The following is a 17,643-nucleotide window of genomic DNA, read 5'->3' on the forward strand; positions in this document are numbered from 1 at the left end:
ATCTGTTGCCTCCTCTCCCCACCCCCACCCCCACCCCCTGCTACAGCACACCATAATTGAAAGTGTAAAGGAGTATGATTGGAAATGGAGGCCTAGCAAGATTTTCATGTACTAGCTAACGTTTATAAGGAAGCCAGAGTTTTTAAATGTAAAGAACCACTATTTTTACATTTTTTACACAAGGAAATAATCTTATGAAACAGCCCTGTCCCCAAGACACTGACTCAGCCTCCATAAGGACCATCTCTTCACCTGTCTTGGAAGTACATTGCCTTTCTTTTACCTGACTGTGAGTTTTCTGATGAGATCCTTCCAACGATGGAAGAGATGAGGTCTTTCTAAAGATGAAGGGTAACTACCACATGATGAAATGAAAGGAACACTTCCTGTGGAGCTATGTAAGTGGCGGGTTATAATCGGGGCTCTCAGGTAGCTCCCATTTCTATGGGTAAATAATAATGAATCCTATTTTCTCACTCCAAGTCCTCTGCCAATTTCAACTTTCAGCAAAAAGCAAAGGATTGTGAAAATCAGATCAGCAATTCTAAAACTGGCTAAAATTCATGAAACTGAAAATTATGAAGACCTAGGGCATTTTTCAAAATAAACTCAAAAGAACTTTTTTCTTCAATAGTCTATTTAACAACTAGTGAAGTACATCACACGAGGGCTAGCAATTCCTTAGAAAACTACAAAGGAAGGTAACATGACAAACATACAGTATTAGCTTAGTAAAAGCATACATAAGTGTGAAAGCTCCACTTCCCACTCGTCACAAACTTGGTAAGTGATCAGAAGGCAGTTTTTCACTTAAGATCCTTGAAACCAAGCAGTTAAGTGAAAAATTCCAAGACAATTTTTGGAATGTTTTAATGGACAGAACAGAAATATACAAATGAATTTTAAAATAAAACCAAAGCAACAAAGAATAATATCTCGCATGAAAGTACACACACCTCACAACGAGAATACAATCAGATGGCAGAAAGCAAAACTCTCCATCAGAGTGAGGATGAATGTATATGAGGGGCCCTGGGACTGAATTATCAAGACATGCTCAGCTGGTATCTTCAATTCCATGTTCCCCAAGGCCTCAGTCGGTGGTTTGGGACAAACGTGGTATTTGGTCACAAAGTGCAACAGTAGAGATCTGCTGTATCTGGAATGCGGAGGGAGCTTAGAACCCTGGGGACACTGTAGACATGTGACTCTTAGGATAATGAGGAAAGAGGTATGTGGACATGAGAGCACTCATGAGACTGTGCTCTGTTATGATGGCACCAACCAAATCACAACATACCATGAAAATTACTCAATTGACTACTTTAGTGGAAGAGCTGAAGTAACTACAGGAAAGTTTCTCTGGCAAAGTTCCAGTACTGGAATAACTATGGTGTCATGCTCAGAGTAGAGGAAAGGAGCTCTGAAGTTGACTTGCAGAAGATGATCTTTCTTCACAGAGAGGGCCAAAGCATTCAGTTCTCTAGAAAGTTCTATTAGTCTTGATCTTGTCTCTACAAAGAAAATAATGGGAATATCCATAGTGAGTTTATGAGTATAACCTTCTCGATTTTAACTAAGACTTACTCAAAGCATTTAGTTACAGTGATAATTCAAAAACCATTGCCTTATCTCAGAATTATTGTTTATGGTTACTACAGAAAACGAATCACCACTTAATTACTTATACATACTTTAAAACAGTTCTTTACTCTCAGTTAAAAACCTGATTAGAAATGACGAATGACTGATAATGGATACAGGGTTTCTTTTGGGGGTGATGAAAATGTTTAAAATTAGATAGTGGTGAGGGTCACACAACTCTGTGAATATACTAAATACCATTGAATTGTGTGCTTTAAAAGGGTGAATTTTTTTGTACGTAAACTGTATCTCAATAAAACGCTTGTTAAAAATCTGAGCAGAGAATAAATTTTTTTAAGAATTTCTCATTCACCTAGTGAATTTACCATATCTACTAAATACTTTCCCAAGATCATCACTAATTATCCTTCTATAATTTCACAACTTTAATTATCAGGTCAACCATTTAAAATTTTTTAAAAATGCCTTCTGCTAAAATTTGTTTCTCTAATAATATACTAGAAATTAAGATTCACACTTAATTAGTATACAACCTGTTAAACTATTTTAGAGTTTTAAATTTGCCTTTAAAACAATATTCAACTAAAGCCATCCTTTTTACAATTCTAATGGACCTTATTATTTATAAAGACTGCTTCTGCACTACCCAAACAACTCCCCCATCAGAGCAATAGTTTGAATTAACTGGTCACACTGATGCCCAACATGCTAACTGACTTACATACAGACTGAAAATGGAGTCAAGGGAAATTGATCCAAGTGTTTCAAGGTGATTTAGCTTAGTCTTGGCCAGGGATGGGGGGTGTGAGAGTTTGCACGTGTGTGCGCGTACACATGCATACCCACGTGTACGCTTGCACTCAATGGGCAAGCACACATTGAGATAAGTGACTAGTCCTGCAATATGGCTCAAGATCCATCGCAACACTTCCACAGTATAGATATCCTTTATGTCATTCATCAGAAAGACCAGCGCTACAACAAAGGTATGACATTACAAAGCTATATAAACTGTATTTGCAGACCTTTCTGTGGCATTATGTTAAAACAAGGTTTTCAGGTTAAGAAGAAATATATACAATTAAAATACGTTAGGGAGAAACATTGCAATGCTAAAATTTGAATAAAAATATCAACACGATTGGTGTTTTTATGTCTATAGTTCAGTAGTGTTAAGTGCATTCACATTGTTGTGAAACTAACCTCTAGAACTTTCTCATCTTCCCCAACTGAAGCTCTCTCTCCAGTGAACAACAACTTCCCATTCCCCCACCCCCTGGCAACGACCATTCTAATTTTCACCTCTATGAATTTGCCTACACTAGCTGCCTCCTGTAAGTGGAATCAAATAGTATTTGTCCTTTGGGGTCTGTCTTATTCACTTAGCATAATGACTTCAGGTTCATCCATACTGTAGCACGTGTCAGAACTTCATTCCTTTTAAAGGGTGAATAATATTCCATTGTGTGGATACACCACATTTGTTTATCTTAATTGGTAATTTTAAATGCTTTTCTTTTTCAGTTTCAACCACAGAATTTCTTTTTTCTGTCAAACTCTATGGATGATGATAAACTGTAAACTGAATTACTTTTTAAATATAAGCCATGGCAGGATAAACTCTGCTCACTGCTGTTAAGACCGCCATAGCACACAGACTCCTAGAACAGCAGGACCTCTATTTGAATGGTTATTCTGGCTACCTAATTCTTTCTCTCTTTCCTGTCTGGGGTGAGAAAGCTGCTCCAATATTTGGTTAGGGGATCACTTTGCTTTTCCAGTGATAAAACCACAAAGAAGATTTGGCTGGAAGTATCAATTGTCTGGCTGGGACATTCTGGGGCAAAATAAGATACTCTAGAACAGAAAGCAAAGTAATATATTACTGTTTTGCCTTGTATTTTGAAGCATCTCTGGGCTCACTGCTGGGATTGCTCCAATCATCGGCTTCAGGCATGGTCTTGTAATGGCGCCATGCTGACTTATTGAATACTGGAAGCCTCTCGAATGATTCACTTGAAAGAGCCTAATGGAAAAATATACACCAAAGAACCACAGTGTTATTTGTCTCACATGAAATACTGACCCAAATTTTACTATTTAAAACATCAAAAACTTTAATATATATTAAAATTATACTATTTTAGTAATTACTTAGACCAGCTGGATGAAATAAAAAGCTTTTCTAAAGGAATAAAAACATTCACTCATTCAAAGCTAGTACTGACATATACATGATCAGAACAAAAACCATTTGAATCTAGTTTGAGATACTTTTTAAAAAATCCTCACCCAAGGACAATTTTTTCATTGTATTTAGAGAGAGGAAGGGGGGGGGAACATCAATCAGTTGCCTCTCGTATGCACCCAGACTGGGAACCAAACCCACACCCCAGGCATGTGCCCTGACCAGGAATTGAACTGGCAACCTTTTGCTTTGCAGGATGACGCCCAACCAACTGAGCTACACCGTTCAGGGCAACCAAGATGCTTTTGACTGTATGGTCTTGGACCAAGCACTATTGTTCAATGGGCAACTGCCCTTCCAAAAGGCCCAGAAAGAAGTAACATTTCATATATACAAGATTTATGAACATAAACCCATAAAATATTTTCAAATATCACATCATTTAAATGCATTGGCATCTAAGATAAACACTCCAAATAACTGGTTAAGGTATGATATAACATATTACGTGTATGTTATATGTTACGACATTTAACACACTATGCAGTGTTCAAAAGGAGCCAGTTCTATGTGAACCAATATGGAAAGATACCCAAGATATACAAGAAAGTTTAAAAAAAGCAAAGTGCTGAAATAATCACTTGTGCAAAAAAGATTAATTTTTCTAGGAGAATGCATAAGAAACTGGTACCTCTGGGAAACAGAACAGGGTGCCTTAGGGCCAGTGGAGGGAAACAGCCTTCCCTTTCATAGTATTAAAATTTTGTAGTATGTGTCTATATTGCCCATTCAAAAAAATACTTGAAATATTCCAGAGTTTATAAATAAATAGAAGTCTAACACCACCAATGAATGAGAACACCTGTGTCACAGAGATCTTTGTTATTAGATCAGACTTTTATATAGCTATATTATGATTATTGAATTCTTATAACTCTGGGAAAGCCAGCAAGTTTTTTTTTTTTTTTTTTTACTGTGTGGTTGCCTCTCACTTGCGCCCCCAACTGGGGACCTGATGTGCAACCTAGTCATGTGCCCTGACTGGGAATCGAACCAGCGACACTTAGCCCAGCAAGTTTTTAAAGCAAAAGACTAAAAGGTTCCAGTTTATGAAAATCTGTTTCTTGGGTTAATCCTTTCAATGGATATGCAATTGTTTTGAAAATTACAACTTTGAATTATGATTTTAAACATCATTATTTTACTTTTTATATCTCCATATTTTATTTCATACTCTATTATAGCTAAGTGTAAATTCAAGGGTGGGAAATAACATGGTTTTCACCTAAAACTGAAGGAAATCTGAGCTGAATATGAGAGATGGTAGATGCTATGGTCTATTATCTATCAGTTATCAGAACTTATAGCTTTAAAGCGTAGATGCCTTCACACTAACAGAAAGAAAATGCAGTACCTTTAAATAAATTACAGCATCTGTACCCACTCCTTCCATAGAATACAGTTTTAAATCTCCTTGAAAATATCTAGCATACAGACGAGAAATTGGCAAGCCATAACCAAATCCAGCCTATGGAGAAAAGAAAATGAATAGAGTGAGACAGGCACGCATGCGAACACGTTGGGTATGAGGATCATTCAGAAGATTAAAAGAAATTCTTGACTCAGATTTAAAGAAAATAAATGATTGATTCAACCTTTATAATGATGTATATGCTCATCTATGGCAAACAATCTATTTTCACTCTACAAAAACACTTCTCATAGGTTTGGAAAATAATAGAAATACTGTAATTTTTGACTAACACTTTCTTAGCACTTGAAAGCACAATTTTTTTTTTTTTTTTAGTATTTTTAAAGCAAATCCCAAATTAAGTGGAATTTGAACTGGCAACAAAACTAAACCACATCATTCCAAAGTTTCATTATCAGATTCCCTTGCTCTTTGAAGCAAAAATTAAACTGAATAGCACAGGAGTGCAAATCTACCAGTACCAAGGCTAACGCATCGAAAAGAAAACAATTTCCTAAGTGGCTTCTCTCTAAGGTTCTGGGAATGCTACAAGATTTTGATATATGCTAATCCATATAGTTTTAGAGACAAGAAAAGAATTCTAGTACTCACCTATATCCCTACATCATAGAACCCTGACTGTCAGTAACAGGTTGTTGGGGAGAAAAGCATCTCAGATATAGACAAAAACAGTAAGACCGTTTGAGACTGGCTTCAGTAATTCTGGGTAGAGAGGAAGATGCTGTAGCGCCCACTTCAGTCTCTTGGATTAAATCCACTGCCAAGGTTAACAAAGAAGGTGGTAGGTTAATGCACCATGGAGTGGCAGTTGCATGGGCTTTAGGCTCAGATGAACCTAAGCTGAAACACACTTTTTGTGAAACTGAGCAATTTACTCAGCCTCTCTGAGACTGTTTTCTCATTAGAAAATGTAATTTTAAAAAATTACCTCATCAAACACAGTAAAACTAAATAGATGGTAATTGCTATTATGGCTACTACAGAACAGCAATTCCACCAAGTTACATGGATTTCTACCGCCTTTCCTAGATTTCTTCCACGGGGTAGGGACTAACTCAAGGGCTGGGTGTGACAAGGGAGTGCATTCTGTCATTTAAGGGCATTAAGACTGGCAGGATATGACCAGTGCTGAGGACAACATATCCATAATGGTGACTGTGATCAGCACAGTAGAGAAACCAGCATACTCCAGAAAGAGGCCAAGGAGACCAGCCCCCACTCCAGCAAGGCCCAGGCCCCTGCTCTCAGGTTTACCAGGGAACAGCCCAGCACACCTGGGGCCCATGCAGCCCCCAGTGTGAGGAGGCAGGTAATCCTAGAGTCCTGCAGAACACAGGGGAAAGGCCTCTAACTCAGATTGGGAGAGGTTCGGGAGAGTTTTCCCAGGGTGTCAAAAGATCGATAGGAGTTGGCTAGGAGGACATCTCTGAAAAAGAAACGCATGTGTCAAGGCACAGAGCTGGAATCCAGTAAGGCGCCTGGTGAGGAAATTACGTTTTCTGGTAGCACACATCCACAGGCCCACTTTTGAGTCAAATGCTATTCTGAGACCTGGAATAGACTATTCCTTTTAAATAAATGAGGAAGGCTCTAGTTTTGCTCGTAGTAATTTTTTTTCTTCTTCTTTTGACATTTACTTAACTAAGTACCAGAGCCTGGTCAAGGCAATGCCTTTCAAACTGGATCTTTCATGAATTTTCTTGAATCTGATATAAGTGACTTCCTCTCTGTTTTCAACATGCTGACTTAATAAGCTCTGTCTTGAATAAACAATGCAAAGTGTTGGATTTTATTCATACAAATAAAATATAATCTTATGTGCTTACCAGTCAGGTAGGGCTTGAAAATGAAGCTTAATTTATACCCTGAACCATTTGTGCAGACTGATAGATGTTGCTGTGTTTAATGACAAAAGGTTCAATTGTTGTTTGTCAATTAGAAACACTCAGCAGGGGAAGAAAGTGTGGCCCTACCAGGATTTAACGCTGCCATGGTAACCAGACTTTTCTCACTGCCTTAATAGGGCTGAAGGTTATTTCCAGGCTGAGACAGAAAGGGCTCAGAAAATGCTTACACCGCCTATATGTTTTCTGCTTATGTTATTTCACATGAAAAAATTTCATGTGTTCATAATTTAACACCTTAATTATATAAACAAATTTGGTGGGGAAGTTCCAAGGCCTGCGGTGGTTTGGTACGCAGCGCCAAAATGCCAGGACATGCTGCGGCCATACACGCTGCGCTGTTCCTTTGCTCACCCGCATTTCAACTTCCACCCCCTCCAAGGGTAGCACCAGGCAGTAAATGGCGCTCCTGAAGCACTCTCAACCAAAGAGAAATGGCTTTTCTCTGTACTTGCGAGTAAGGCACTGAGCTCTGAGTGTGTCGCAGACGCAAATTACAGAAGAGACATAGGTGCAAAGGATTCACAAAGAAAGTAGCAGTGGCGTAAAATTCTCTCTCCTCCAAACCACGCAGGAAACGCTCCAATTCAACGAGGCTCATGCCCAGCCCGGTCAGAGTCCCTGTTCATGTCAATGGTCTTTCCTTAAGCAGCAGTTTAAAATGCTTACCAGAGGGGCAGCTCTTGTAGGCTCCAGGCTTGGTCTAGGAGCAGTTGAATACATGTAGTTAAAAAGACGATCTATTTTTCGAAGGGGAACTCCACCACCTAGGTCACTGATCTGTAATGGAGGAGGAGGAGGAGGGGGAAGCGACAGTCTATACTTAGTAGGAGACAGGAAGTTTATTAAATAAAGTCCATATGAGATTACTCTAAAACATACACAGGCTTTGAACCCCCAATGAAATATGTTTCCCCCGCGAAACAAAGGAGGCAGGGAAGTGCTGTGGGATCCCATGGGCCTGGGTTTGAGACCCTGTCCAGTTTCCTGGAAAAGGAGGTACTAATGGTATTTAAATGAAGTAACTTCAGCCAAAGAGCTAATACAGGACTTAAAAATACGACAGTCAGTAACTGTCAGTTTACTTCCCTTCCCTCTGATTCCTCAATGTCTAGACACTATTAAATAAACTGGTAATTAAAGTATGTGCAAATTAAGCAGTTACCTTAATGGACAAGTCTTCTTTACCCAGAGTAACGAGGGTTTTCACAGAAGGGTAGGCTTCTTTTTTATCTTCATAGAGTTCGACTGTTGCTCTCATTGAGTTCTGAAATAATAAGACCATTTATTAAATACACCACTGACTCACAAACCACAACGTAAGAAAAGAAACTCACACAAGATTACTTATACATAATGCCTTTGTGGGGAAACCGGTAGTAGTATTTATATGGCTTTTTTTTTTTCCTTCTAAAGAACATAGCTAAATGTGTCTTCAGATCAAGGAAACACTTCTTGACGCTTTGTTTTTCACCTAGTTCGAGTCCCATCTACCATACTTTACATCTAGTTTTCTTGCCTTCCTTTTTTTCTGCTTGTTTTGCTTTAGGGTATACAAATTATTCAACTTTCAACCAGGAGGAGTGTTTTGATCCCATGTAATGAGGCTGCACAGGTTCACTGATGCACTTTTAATCCTGCTTAACGGTCTGTGGTGACAGAATACCTTGCCTCTAAAGAGGGCTGAAAACCTGCTTCGCACAAAAATTAATCCTTTGGCCAAGAAGAAAAAAGTGGTAGAAATGTCAGTTCAAAAGACGTTCTAGGCCCTGGCTGCTGTGGCTCAGTGGATTGAGCGTCGGCCTGCAAGCCAAGTGTTGCTGGTTCGATCCCCAGTCAAGGCACATGACTCGGTTGCACGTCAGGTCCCCAGTTGGGGGCGTGAGTGAGAGGCAACCACACAGTATGTTTTTCTCCCTCTCTTTCTCCTTTCCCCTCTCTCTAAAGATAAATAAATAAATAAACAAATAAATAAATAATTAAAAAAATAAAGAAGCAGATGTTTTTATTAAAAAAAAAAAAAAGACGTTCTGAAAAAGCCACAGTTGTTCAGGAGAAAGTTCACAATTGAACGCCCATCTCCAACTTTGAGTATTACATCAGTAACAGTACAATTCTGGGATGCAAATCAGCATAACTGATTTGTAGGGGTTCAATTTAGGCTTTCACACATATTGGAAGAAATAAAATTTTAGGGCAAATGTCTTGTGCCTGTGATACTGCTACTGTAAATGCCATTAGCTCCTGGTTAACAAAAGCAACAGCTTAAGCTGTGGAGGGTCTAACGACTTTTTTCTCAGGGCGGGGGGGAGTAGTGTTCTCTTTGGTCTAGCCCTTCTACATCTTTCTCCTCTGCCTCTGTCAGATCTTCTGAATCAACTCAAATATATTAAAGGGTTACAGCAGCTCTCAGTACTAGAACAACTACTAATGTACCAATACAGTTAATGTTCAGAGGCATAAATAGGCATAAACATGTTTTTATTTTAATCGGGCCACCATCAATAAAGACTTTGCCAGGTTTGGAAACTAAAAAGCATCTCCAATGTCATAAATGAAGAAGAAACACTATGGATTTTACATAAAATCACTAAAGTACAATTAAGCTTTAAAATCAATATGTACTAACACTCACGAAAACTATACTGTACACAGCAATTTTTCATCTCACAGTGTACAAATTATAAAACCCACAGGATATCAGAAATAGAATTTTTAAAATGGTTACGCAAAACCTTTTTCTTATGCTAATTTAATGAATCCATTATGCCCTGAATCAAAGTAATTTAAAATGAAGACTTCTTCCCATGTTGTTAAATTCCACTTACCTTGAACAACTCAAATAGCATATGAAACAGATGTGAGGGCACATAAACTACCTGAATAGGTTTGTTTGGAGCTTTGGCTGAAAACAGAGACAAAACGGTCAATGAGTAAGGGTCAAAACTAGAAGAAAGTGAGGAATGTTTGCATTCTATTTTCTAGGTACGTGAAAAAGAACTTTATAAAAGGCTAATTTAGGTTTCCACCTCTAAAGGCAGGGCTGAGAAAATCTTTGCAAGCCCAACAAATATGGGGTGAAATCCAGTTCCTTTAGTTACCAGCTATGTGACCCTGGGCAAATTACTCAACTGCTTTGGAATTTAGTTGAGCCAAACTGGAATATGATCACCTACGTCACAGTGTTCTGAGCATTATGTAAGGTCATTCAAATATTACTCAGTGTTTTTCAGATTGGAAGACATCCACCCCTACCAGTGACCCCAATCATCAGCAGGGGTAATGTGAAGCCACACAGGTAATGGGGCACATCTTTTTGGTGAACTGGACTTAACAGCAATGTTAAATTGTGACACACAAGGCATATTAGAGAGTAGAATGTAAGGTTCACATAACTTTTTTCTACTAGCAGCTAGCAGACAACCCCCCAGAAACCTACAGTCCTTTCTCCTTGCATCAGGGGTTCTCTGGTAAAAACCTGAGAAATAACAAATCCCATGTCAAGCACTAAGAGCAGTGTGGACTAGTAGATGCTAAAAATTTAGTCCTCATGACATAAAATCACTTAAGACCATGTGACCTTTCTCAAGTAGAACATAAACTCACCCATGTTATAATTTCAACCTCACTACTTCCTCTAATAAAATACATAACAAACAGTATAAAATAGAGAGAACATCTGTCTGGTTTTTAGCAGTTTACAAAGAGCTTGAACATACATTATGCAATTGAATCCTCGTGACAATGCTGTGTAGATCACAGGGTGGGTGATATTATTATGGGTGAGGACACAGGCTTTGCAGAGACTACCTGACTTGCTCACCATAACAGAGGAGGCGCTGAAATTAGGCACTTGAACAAAGAGCTTTTGATTCTAAATCCTGAACTCTCTGATGATCACCTTTTTAAAAATTATCAATACACACAAATGATTCTGAAATTTGTTAAAAATGAAGAAAAGAACAAGTCTTTCCACCCTGTCCCATTTTACCCCCCAGACTGTACGCAGAGGCAGCTACTCGTTATTATTTTTGCTTTAGTCTTTTGGTTGATAATATTTACATTCTATTTTGTGACTCTAATTAACTCTTCTGTACTTGGCCTATAGGCTCTTTTTCTTTTTCTTTTGAATATGCACCTGAGAATATGCTTATTGATTTTAGAGAGAGGGGAAGGGAGAGAGAGGGAAAAAAATCAATATGAGAGAGAAATATCAATCAGTTGCCTCTCATACGTGCCCAGACCAGGGCCTGAACTTGCAACCTAAGTATGTGAGCTAGGGACTGGGTGAAAAGGTGAGCAAGTAAGAAGTACAAATTGGTAGTTACAGAACAGTCATGGGATGTAAAGTATACCATAGGAATATAATCAGTAATATTATAATAGTTACGTATGCTACGAAGTGGTTACTGGAAATATTGAACAGAAAACTTTGTAAAGTATGCGACTGTCTAACCACTATGCTATACATCTAAACTAATATAAAATAATATTGAATGTAAACTGTAATTTAAATAAGATTTAAAATAAAAAATAAAAATAGCCATAGCTGGGTGGCTCAGTTGATTAGAGCATTATCCCGATATACCAAGGTTGTGGGTTCGATCCCTGATCAGAGCACATATAAGAATCAACCAATGAAGGCATAAATAAGTGGAACAACAAATCGATGTTCTGATGTTTTCTCTCTCTCTCTCTCTCTCTCTCTCTCTCTCTCTCTCTCTCTCTCTTTCATCAACAAATAAAAAATTTAAAAAATAAATTTCTATCAGAATAAAACAGTTGTACTATAAGATTCAAAAAGAAAAAAGGAGAGAAAAGATAGCTGGGCAGTTAGAGATGATTAATCTATTCCCAAAGTCAATGTATAAGGCCATTGGAGACAATATATATTTGTAGTTCAAACTCACACTGGGATCAAATCCTCACTTATGCATTTAATACATATATTAATAGGTACTTAACCCATCTAGGCCTTGGAATTCCATTTCTGAAATCTCCCTGGGTTACTACAAGGATTAAATGAGATCAAAGTTTTTAAACTAGTTTACACAAAATCTGCACATTGTAAGCAGTCCATAAACATTGCCTATATGTTTCACCACTAAAAAATTAACGTCTACAGTATTAATGGAGTTACCAGTAATAGCTTTTCGATTGCTGTATCAAAACGCTTGCCTGAAAATATCTACAAAAATACCCAATATTGAGAAACTAGACGTCAACAAGTGCAAGATAGATATGTACCTTTTCTATGAAACCTTTTATAAGGTTATATAAATTGACATTTTTGCTTCCCACCAAACCTAAAGCTATAAACGAACCTCTTGACAGAAAAGACTAATCTAGAAATGATAGAAAATGCAAGTAGTAACCATACAAGTCTTATTTTTCCCAAGTCAACCCTGACTTCTAGTGGCTGCCTTTTAAAAAATATCCAGTATGTGCCCAGTGTTATACTTGAGGCCCTAGAAACATTCTTCTATTGCCCCACAGCATGAGCTTATGGATGAGGAAGCCAACTGTCAGACATGGAACGACTTGCCTAAGGCCCATGCCTAAGTGTTAGGATACAGATTTCTACTGCCTGGCTAGCTACAAAGTTCACATCGTCCCCCTAAGCCATGCTGCTGTACCATATGGATGCAGCAAAGGTCAATGTAAAAATGTTTATTTGCTTAATATTTTGGCAACTGGTGTCTCAAGAGAAATACAAACAAGTGTGACAAAATGGCTACTTGTCTTTGGAAGAACCCACATGGGTTGCCACAGGTGACCGATCAGAAATATTTGATACCTAATATGAGGTAAATAAAACTGTTACTTTAAGACTCATACAGAAAGGATAATAAAGAAAGTTTACTACACCTGGTCCCCAATATTCAGAATTCTAGTGAGGACTGGTAAATAACTGTGGTGTTTACACAGTATGTTCTGCATGGTCCTATTTACCACTTTCTCAGGAGTCAACATTGGAAAAAGAAAAAGAAGGGAAAAAAGTAATATATCAAACTAACAGAACTTAAATTCTCAGGCAGCAACAAATTGTTCTGGGTTTAATGGCAGCCTTACTGTTCTGAAGTGCAGAGCAGAGGGGACCAAGCACTGTCACTGACTATTGGTAGGAGTGCCCATTGGGTCATGGGAGCACCCTGAAAGGCTAGTTCACACAGGCTCTCTAAATAAATCCTTAAGTCTCTGGATCTGACCTGACACCTCCCTGAAAAAGTCAGGCATCGTGTTGTGGGAGATACACACGCACTCTCTCTTGTTATGAAGCAAGAGTCCACTTAAGGTGTTCAGGACCAACCTCCGACCTGCATCTCTAATACACAGGTTATTAGAGATAAAGCAGTCTTTAACAGTACTCACAAAGAGCTCTGACATTCAAGAAATCATAAATACATTACCCAAAGCAACAGGAAACTAGAGGCTGCCTATAACCGCCAATTCATTTACCTTAGTGAGGGGGAAAAGGGCTTCAAAAATCATGCACGAGACAGTGCCAAACATAGTCATAAAGTTCTTCTCCTGGTAGGGCGCACTGCCCTGCGTGACAGCCTCACCGGGAAGGGGCACGCTAACACAGCTGGCACCTGAGAGCCAGCGAGAACGGGCCCGCTGCTCTGGCCTTCACAGTGAGCAAGGCTGCCATCATACAACGGAGCAATTGGCTACTAGCTGTGAATTTAAGTTCCATGTTTGACAAACAGAAAGCTGGGCAGTGAGGTCAGGCCCCAGCTAGCCAGAGGAAGAATGAGAGATTATTAAGATGCTTCCACTCAGGAATATTCAGAGCCAAGTTCACTCGGTTCTCACAGTGTATTGATTCAAAACAGGAGCACAACTCTTAGAGAACCCAACAGACTTTGAAAGCAGCGTTGATTCCGGAAATACCTTCTTGTGGAATGTAGGGGCAAATGTCTTACAACAGCAGCCTGAAGACTTTTCACATTTTGATCTCATTATAAGAGAAATACAGTTTTGATATATTCTGAGAGGGAATTTGGTTTATCTTTCATTGTAAATGTCCATACCCCAAGACTCAGTCATTCCACTTCTAGGAATCTAATGTACAGCAATACTTCCACACATTCACAAATTTTCCAACCCTACACACACACACACACACACACACACACACACACACACACACACCTCTTCACTGAGAAAGGATTAAATAAATTATGGCAATCTACATTATGGAAAATCACTAAATGACAATACATGCAAAGATCTTCAATGAGAAGAAGTGAAAAATACATTATACAACATGTATAGTTTCAACCCCATTTATGTAAAACACGAAGCTTTGTATGGGACTGAGAGCATAGTGGAGACTCACTTTTACTCTACATTTCTGTATTGTTTGCAGTTTTACAATGAGTATGTCTTTTTTGGTAACTTACAAATAAAAACAAGTAATACAGAAATAAAGACACATACAATTAATAAAAAAGTTGGCTATAACCTTACTATCCACACAGCTGTTGTTTCTATCTAGATGCTAGAAATCCTTAAAAACATTTTCCAATGAACTTGCACTATTACAAATTTTATAGCCCATGTTTAAAAGATTATTTTAAAGCATTATTTTAAAGTACTGCATAGTAGTCTATTATACTTTATGAATGTACCACAATTTACTTAAATATCCTCTGTTGTAGAAAACTTGGATTTTCTAATTTTTCTCTATAAGGAAATCAATGTGATCACCATCCTTTGTACCTACAATTGTGCATGTCTCTCTTTTCTTATAATAAACTTTCTTAAGTTTAACTTACTGGACTAAAAATATAACTAATTTAATTAACTGGGTCAAAGAGAAAGAATACTGCTAGCATTTTTGAGAAAAGCCATACTAATTTAAAGTTATACCAGAAATATATAAGTATTGGTAAGAAAATATTTTTCTGGGCACGAATTCAAAGCAATAAAATATTTTAATCATTGCTATTCTGAAAGACAAAAAAAGGGAGGGTATCTGTGTTTTTGTTCGTACTTCTTTGATTAATAAAGTGAAACACTTTTCTATAGTTTGGTTGACTATTTGCATTTGCTATTGTGAGAACTGCCTATTTATACCTTTGTGCATTTTCTACTGGATTACTTGTGTTCTAAGAACTTTGAGTTCTAGTAGATTACATATCCCTGCCCCAAAACTCCCTACAACAATATTCCTAATTGACCACAGATAAGGAAAAGGTTTTAAATATATATATAAAAGATTTTTAAAATCAGCCCGATTTTAGAACCTCACTGAAATATACCTCAGGTATAATCAGTTTTTTAGTCAATTTCTTCATATTTAAGGTTAAAATAATTCTTTTACCATTAAATTCTTCAACTTTCAACTCCGGAGCTACCATGTAATACTGTTCACAAAGCATCTTGGCGGTTTCATATGCATCTGCAAAGAAAGAAGAATGTTTAGCTGCCACACTAATAACCAAGGCAGAGACAGATAGACAGACATACAGACAAGCAGACAGGCAGAATAGATAAGCAAACAAGGAAAATTCTTAACCTGAAGGATTTTAAATTAATCAACTACTACTTTTTAAAAAAATAGCAGTTTTGGCTTTAATAGAAATACTATGACTGAACCAAAATTTCTCCTTCTTTCAAGTTTTAATGACCACAACAATATCAAAATACTGTATTTACAATGATATGGCCTGCTCTATATTATCCACAATTTGTTTTAACTTTTAAATATTCCTAAAAGGCATTTTTCTTGAAAATCCATAAACTCAAGGCTATACTTTTGAGCACCATGCAACCTGACTAAATTATAGCAAAATGATATCTGCTGTAATTTAAAAGATAATAATGCCAACAGTCTTAAGGTTTGTCAATTATTTGTAAATGAAACATGAATAGCTGTTTGCTGAATGAATGGGTTTTTCATGAACCACGCACTCTAAGTTATTAGAGATGCTACCATAGTTTAAAAATGTCCTTTAAGTTAATTAAAAGTAACCAGGCTGGGCTGATATTCATCAAAGTCTGAGGAGCAATAGTTCGCTTTTGAAAGGACAGAGACAAAGACATAGGATAAGAAGATTAGGGCCGTTACAGAGAGAGCTGGAAGAGAGAATTCAGGAGGCTACATCCTAAAAGATTGGGAACAATTTTAGAAAGAAAAAGTGCATTATTTTATACTACATGTGTGCCTTTCTTCCTGAACTGTGAGCAATTGGAGGTCAGGTTTTGTGTCTTACACTTGTTTTGTAACGTACATGGAACTTAGTATATCCCTGTTAGGTGGTCAATAACTATCCCTTGGTTTGATATATTTGAACCCTTTTGATAACTTACTTTTTAAACACCAGCTTTATTGAAATACTATACAAGTCACCCATTTAAAGTGTACACACCACTCAATGGGGTTTTTAGTGTATTTTGCAGAGTTGTACAGCCATCACCACAATCAACTTGACATTTTCATCACCCCAAAGAGAAACTCCGTAACAATGAGCAGTCATTCCCCAACCCCAGCCCTGGGCAACCATGGATCTACTCTGCGTCATTAGATTTATTATTCTGAATATTTCATATAAATGGAATCATAAGGTGTGATTTTTGGAGAGTGGCTTCTTTCTCTCACCATAATATTTCAAGGGTCATCCATGCTATAACATGTGTCAGAACTTTATTCCTTTTTATTGCTGAATAATATTACACTGCACAAATATACCACATCTCATCAATTCATTCACCCACTGATGGACGTTCGGATTGTTTCCACTTTTAAGCTATTAGGAATAATGCTACTATGAACATTCACGTCCAAGTTTTTTTGTGAGCATATGTTTTCATTTCTCTTGGGTATACAACTAGCAGAGGAAAACTGATCGATCATACGGTAGCTCTATGCTTAAACATTTGACAGCTAGACTATTTTCCAAAGTGAGCTGTTTTCTTTTTTTATTTCACCTTTACAATTTCTAAGGATCAGATATTCACATTACTACTTCAAAACAATTCACCTTTTGCTATATATAGCACGGATGACCTTTTCCGACAGCATGGATGGAACTGGAAAGTATTATGACAAGTAAAGTAAGCCAGGCGGTGAAAGATAAATATTATATGATCTCACCTAATACAGGAAACTAATGAACAAAACAGACAAGTGAGCAAAATAGAACCAGAGACATGTAAACAGGGAACAGACTGACAGTGACCAGAGAGAAGGGGGAGGGGGAAAAGGGGGGAAAGAAAGAGAAGGGTCTTGTCAAGGAACATGTATAAATGACCCACGGACAGGGACAACAGGGTGGGGATTGATTGTGGGAGTGGGGGGAGGTGGGGGGAGCAGGGGAGAGCAAAGGGGGAAAAACAGGACACCTGTAATAGAAAAACAATAAAAAAAAATTTTAAAACAATTCATGGCGTGTTTGCAATGTTCTCAACTAGATATTAGCTTTTTGGAGACAGGCTCATACTTC

At 37.7% G+C, this 17,643-nt stretch overlaps 1 protein-coding gene across 2 annotated transcripts in view; it reads right to left on the reverse strand.

Annotated features, from left to right (window-relative positions):
- Positions 1 to 853: 853 nt before the first annotated feature.
- The window catches only part of PDK3 (pyruvate dehydrogenase kinase 3), a 59,611-nt gene continuing 42,821 nt past the window's right edge, over positions 854 to 17,643 (reverse strand). Inside the window, exons 6-12 of one of the 2 annotated variants that reach the window (XM_090265391.1) lie at positions 15,522 to 15,599; positions 10,018 to 10,094; positions 8,355 to 8,456; positions 7,859 to 7,969; positions 5,208 to 5,321; positions 3,500 to 3,631; positions 854 to 1,514 (exon numbers count right to left, since the gene is read on the reverse strand). In XM_090265391.1, coding sequence (XP_090121517.1) covers positions 1,497 to 1,514; positions 3,500 to 3,631; positions 5,208 to 5,321; positions 7,859 to 7,969; positions 8,355 to 8,456; positions 10,018 to 10,094; positions 15,522 to 15,599 — 632 coding nt within the window. In that variant the 3' untranslated portion in view covers positions 854 to 1,496. Of the gene's footprint in view, positions 1,515 to 3,491; positions 3,632 to 5,207; positions 5,322 to 7,858; positions 7,970 to 8,354; positions 8,457 to 10,017; positions 10,095 to 15,521; positions 15,600 to 17,643 lie in introns of both variants that reach the window. The other variant, XM_090265390.1, reaches the window with a different exon arrangement.

Source organism: Furipterus horrens, unplaced genomic scaffold, assembly GCF_987537825.1.
Source record: "Furipterus horrens unplaced genomic scaffold, mFurHor1.1.pri manual_scaffold_17, whole genome shotgun sequence".
Taxonomy (NCBI): domain Eukaryota; kingdom Metazoa; phylum Chordata; class Mammalia; order Chiroptera; family Furipteridae; genus Furipterus; species Furipterus horrens.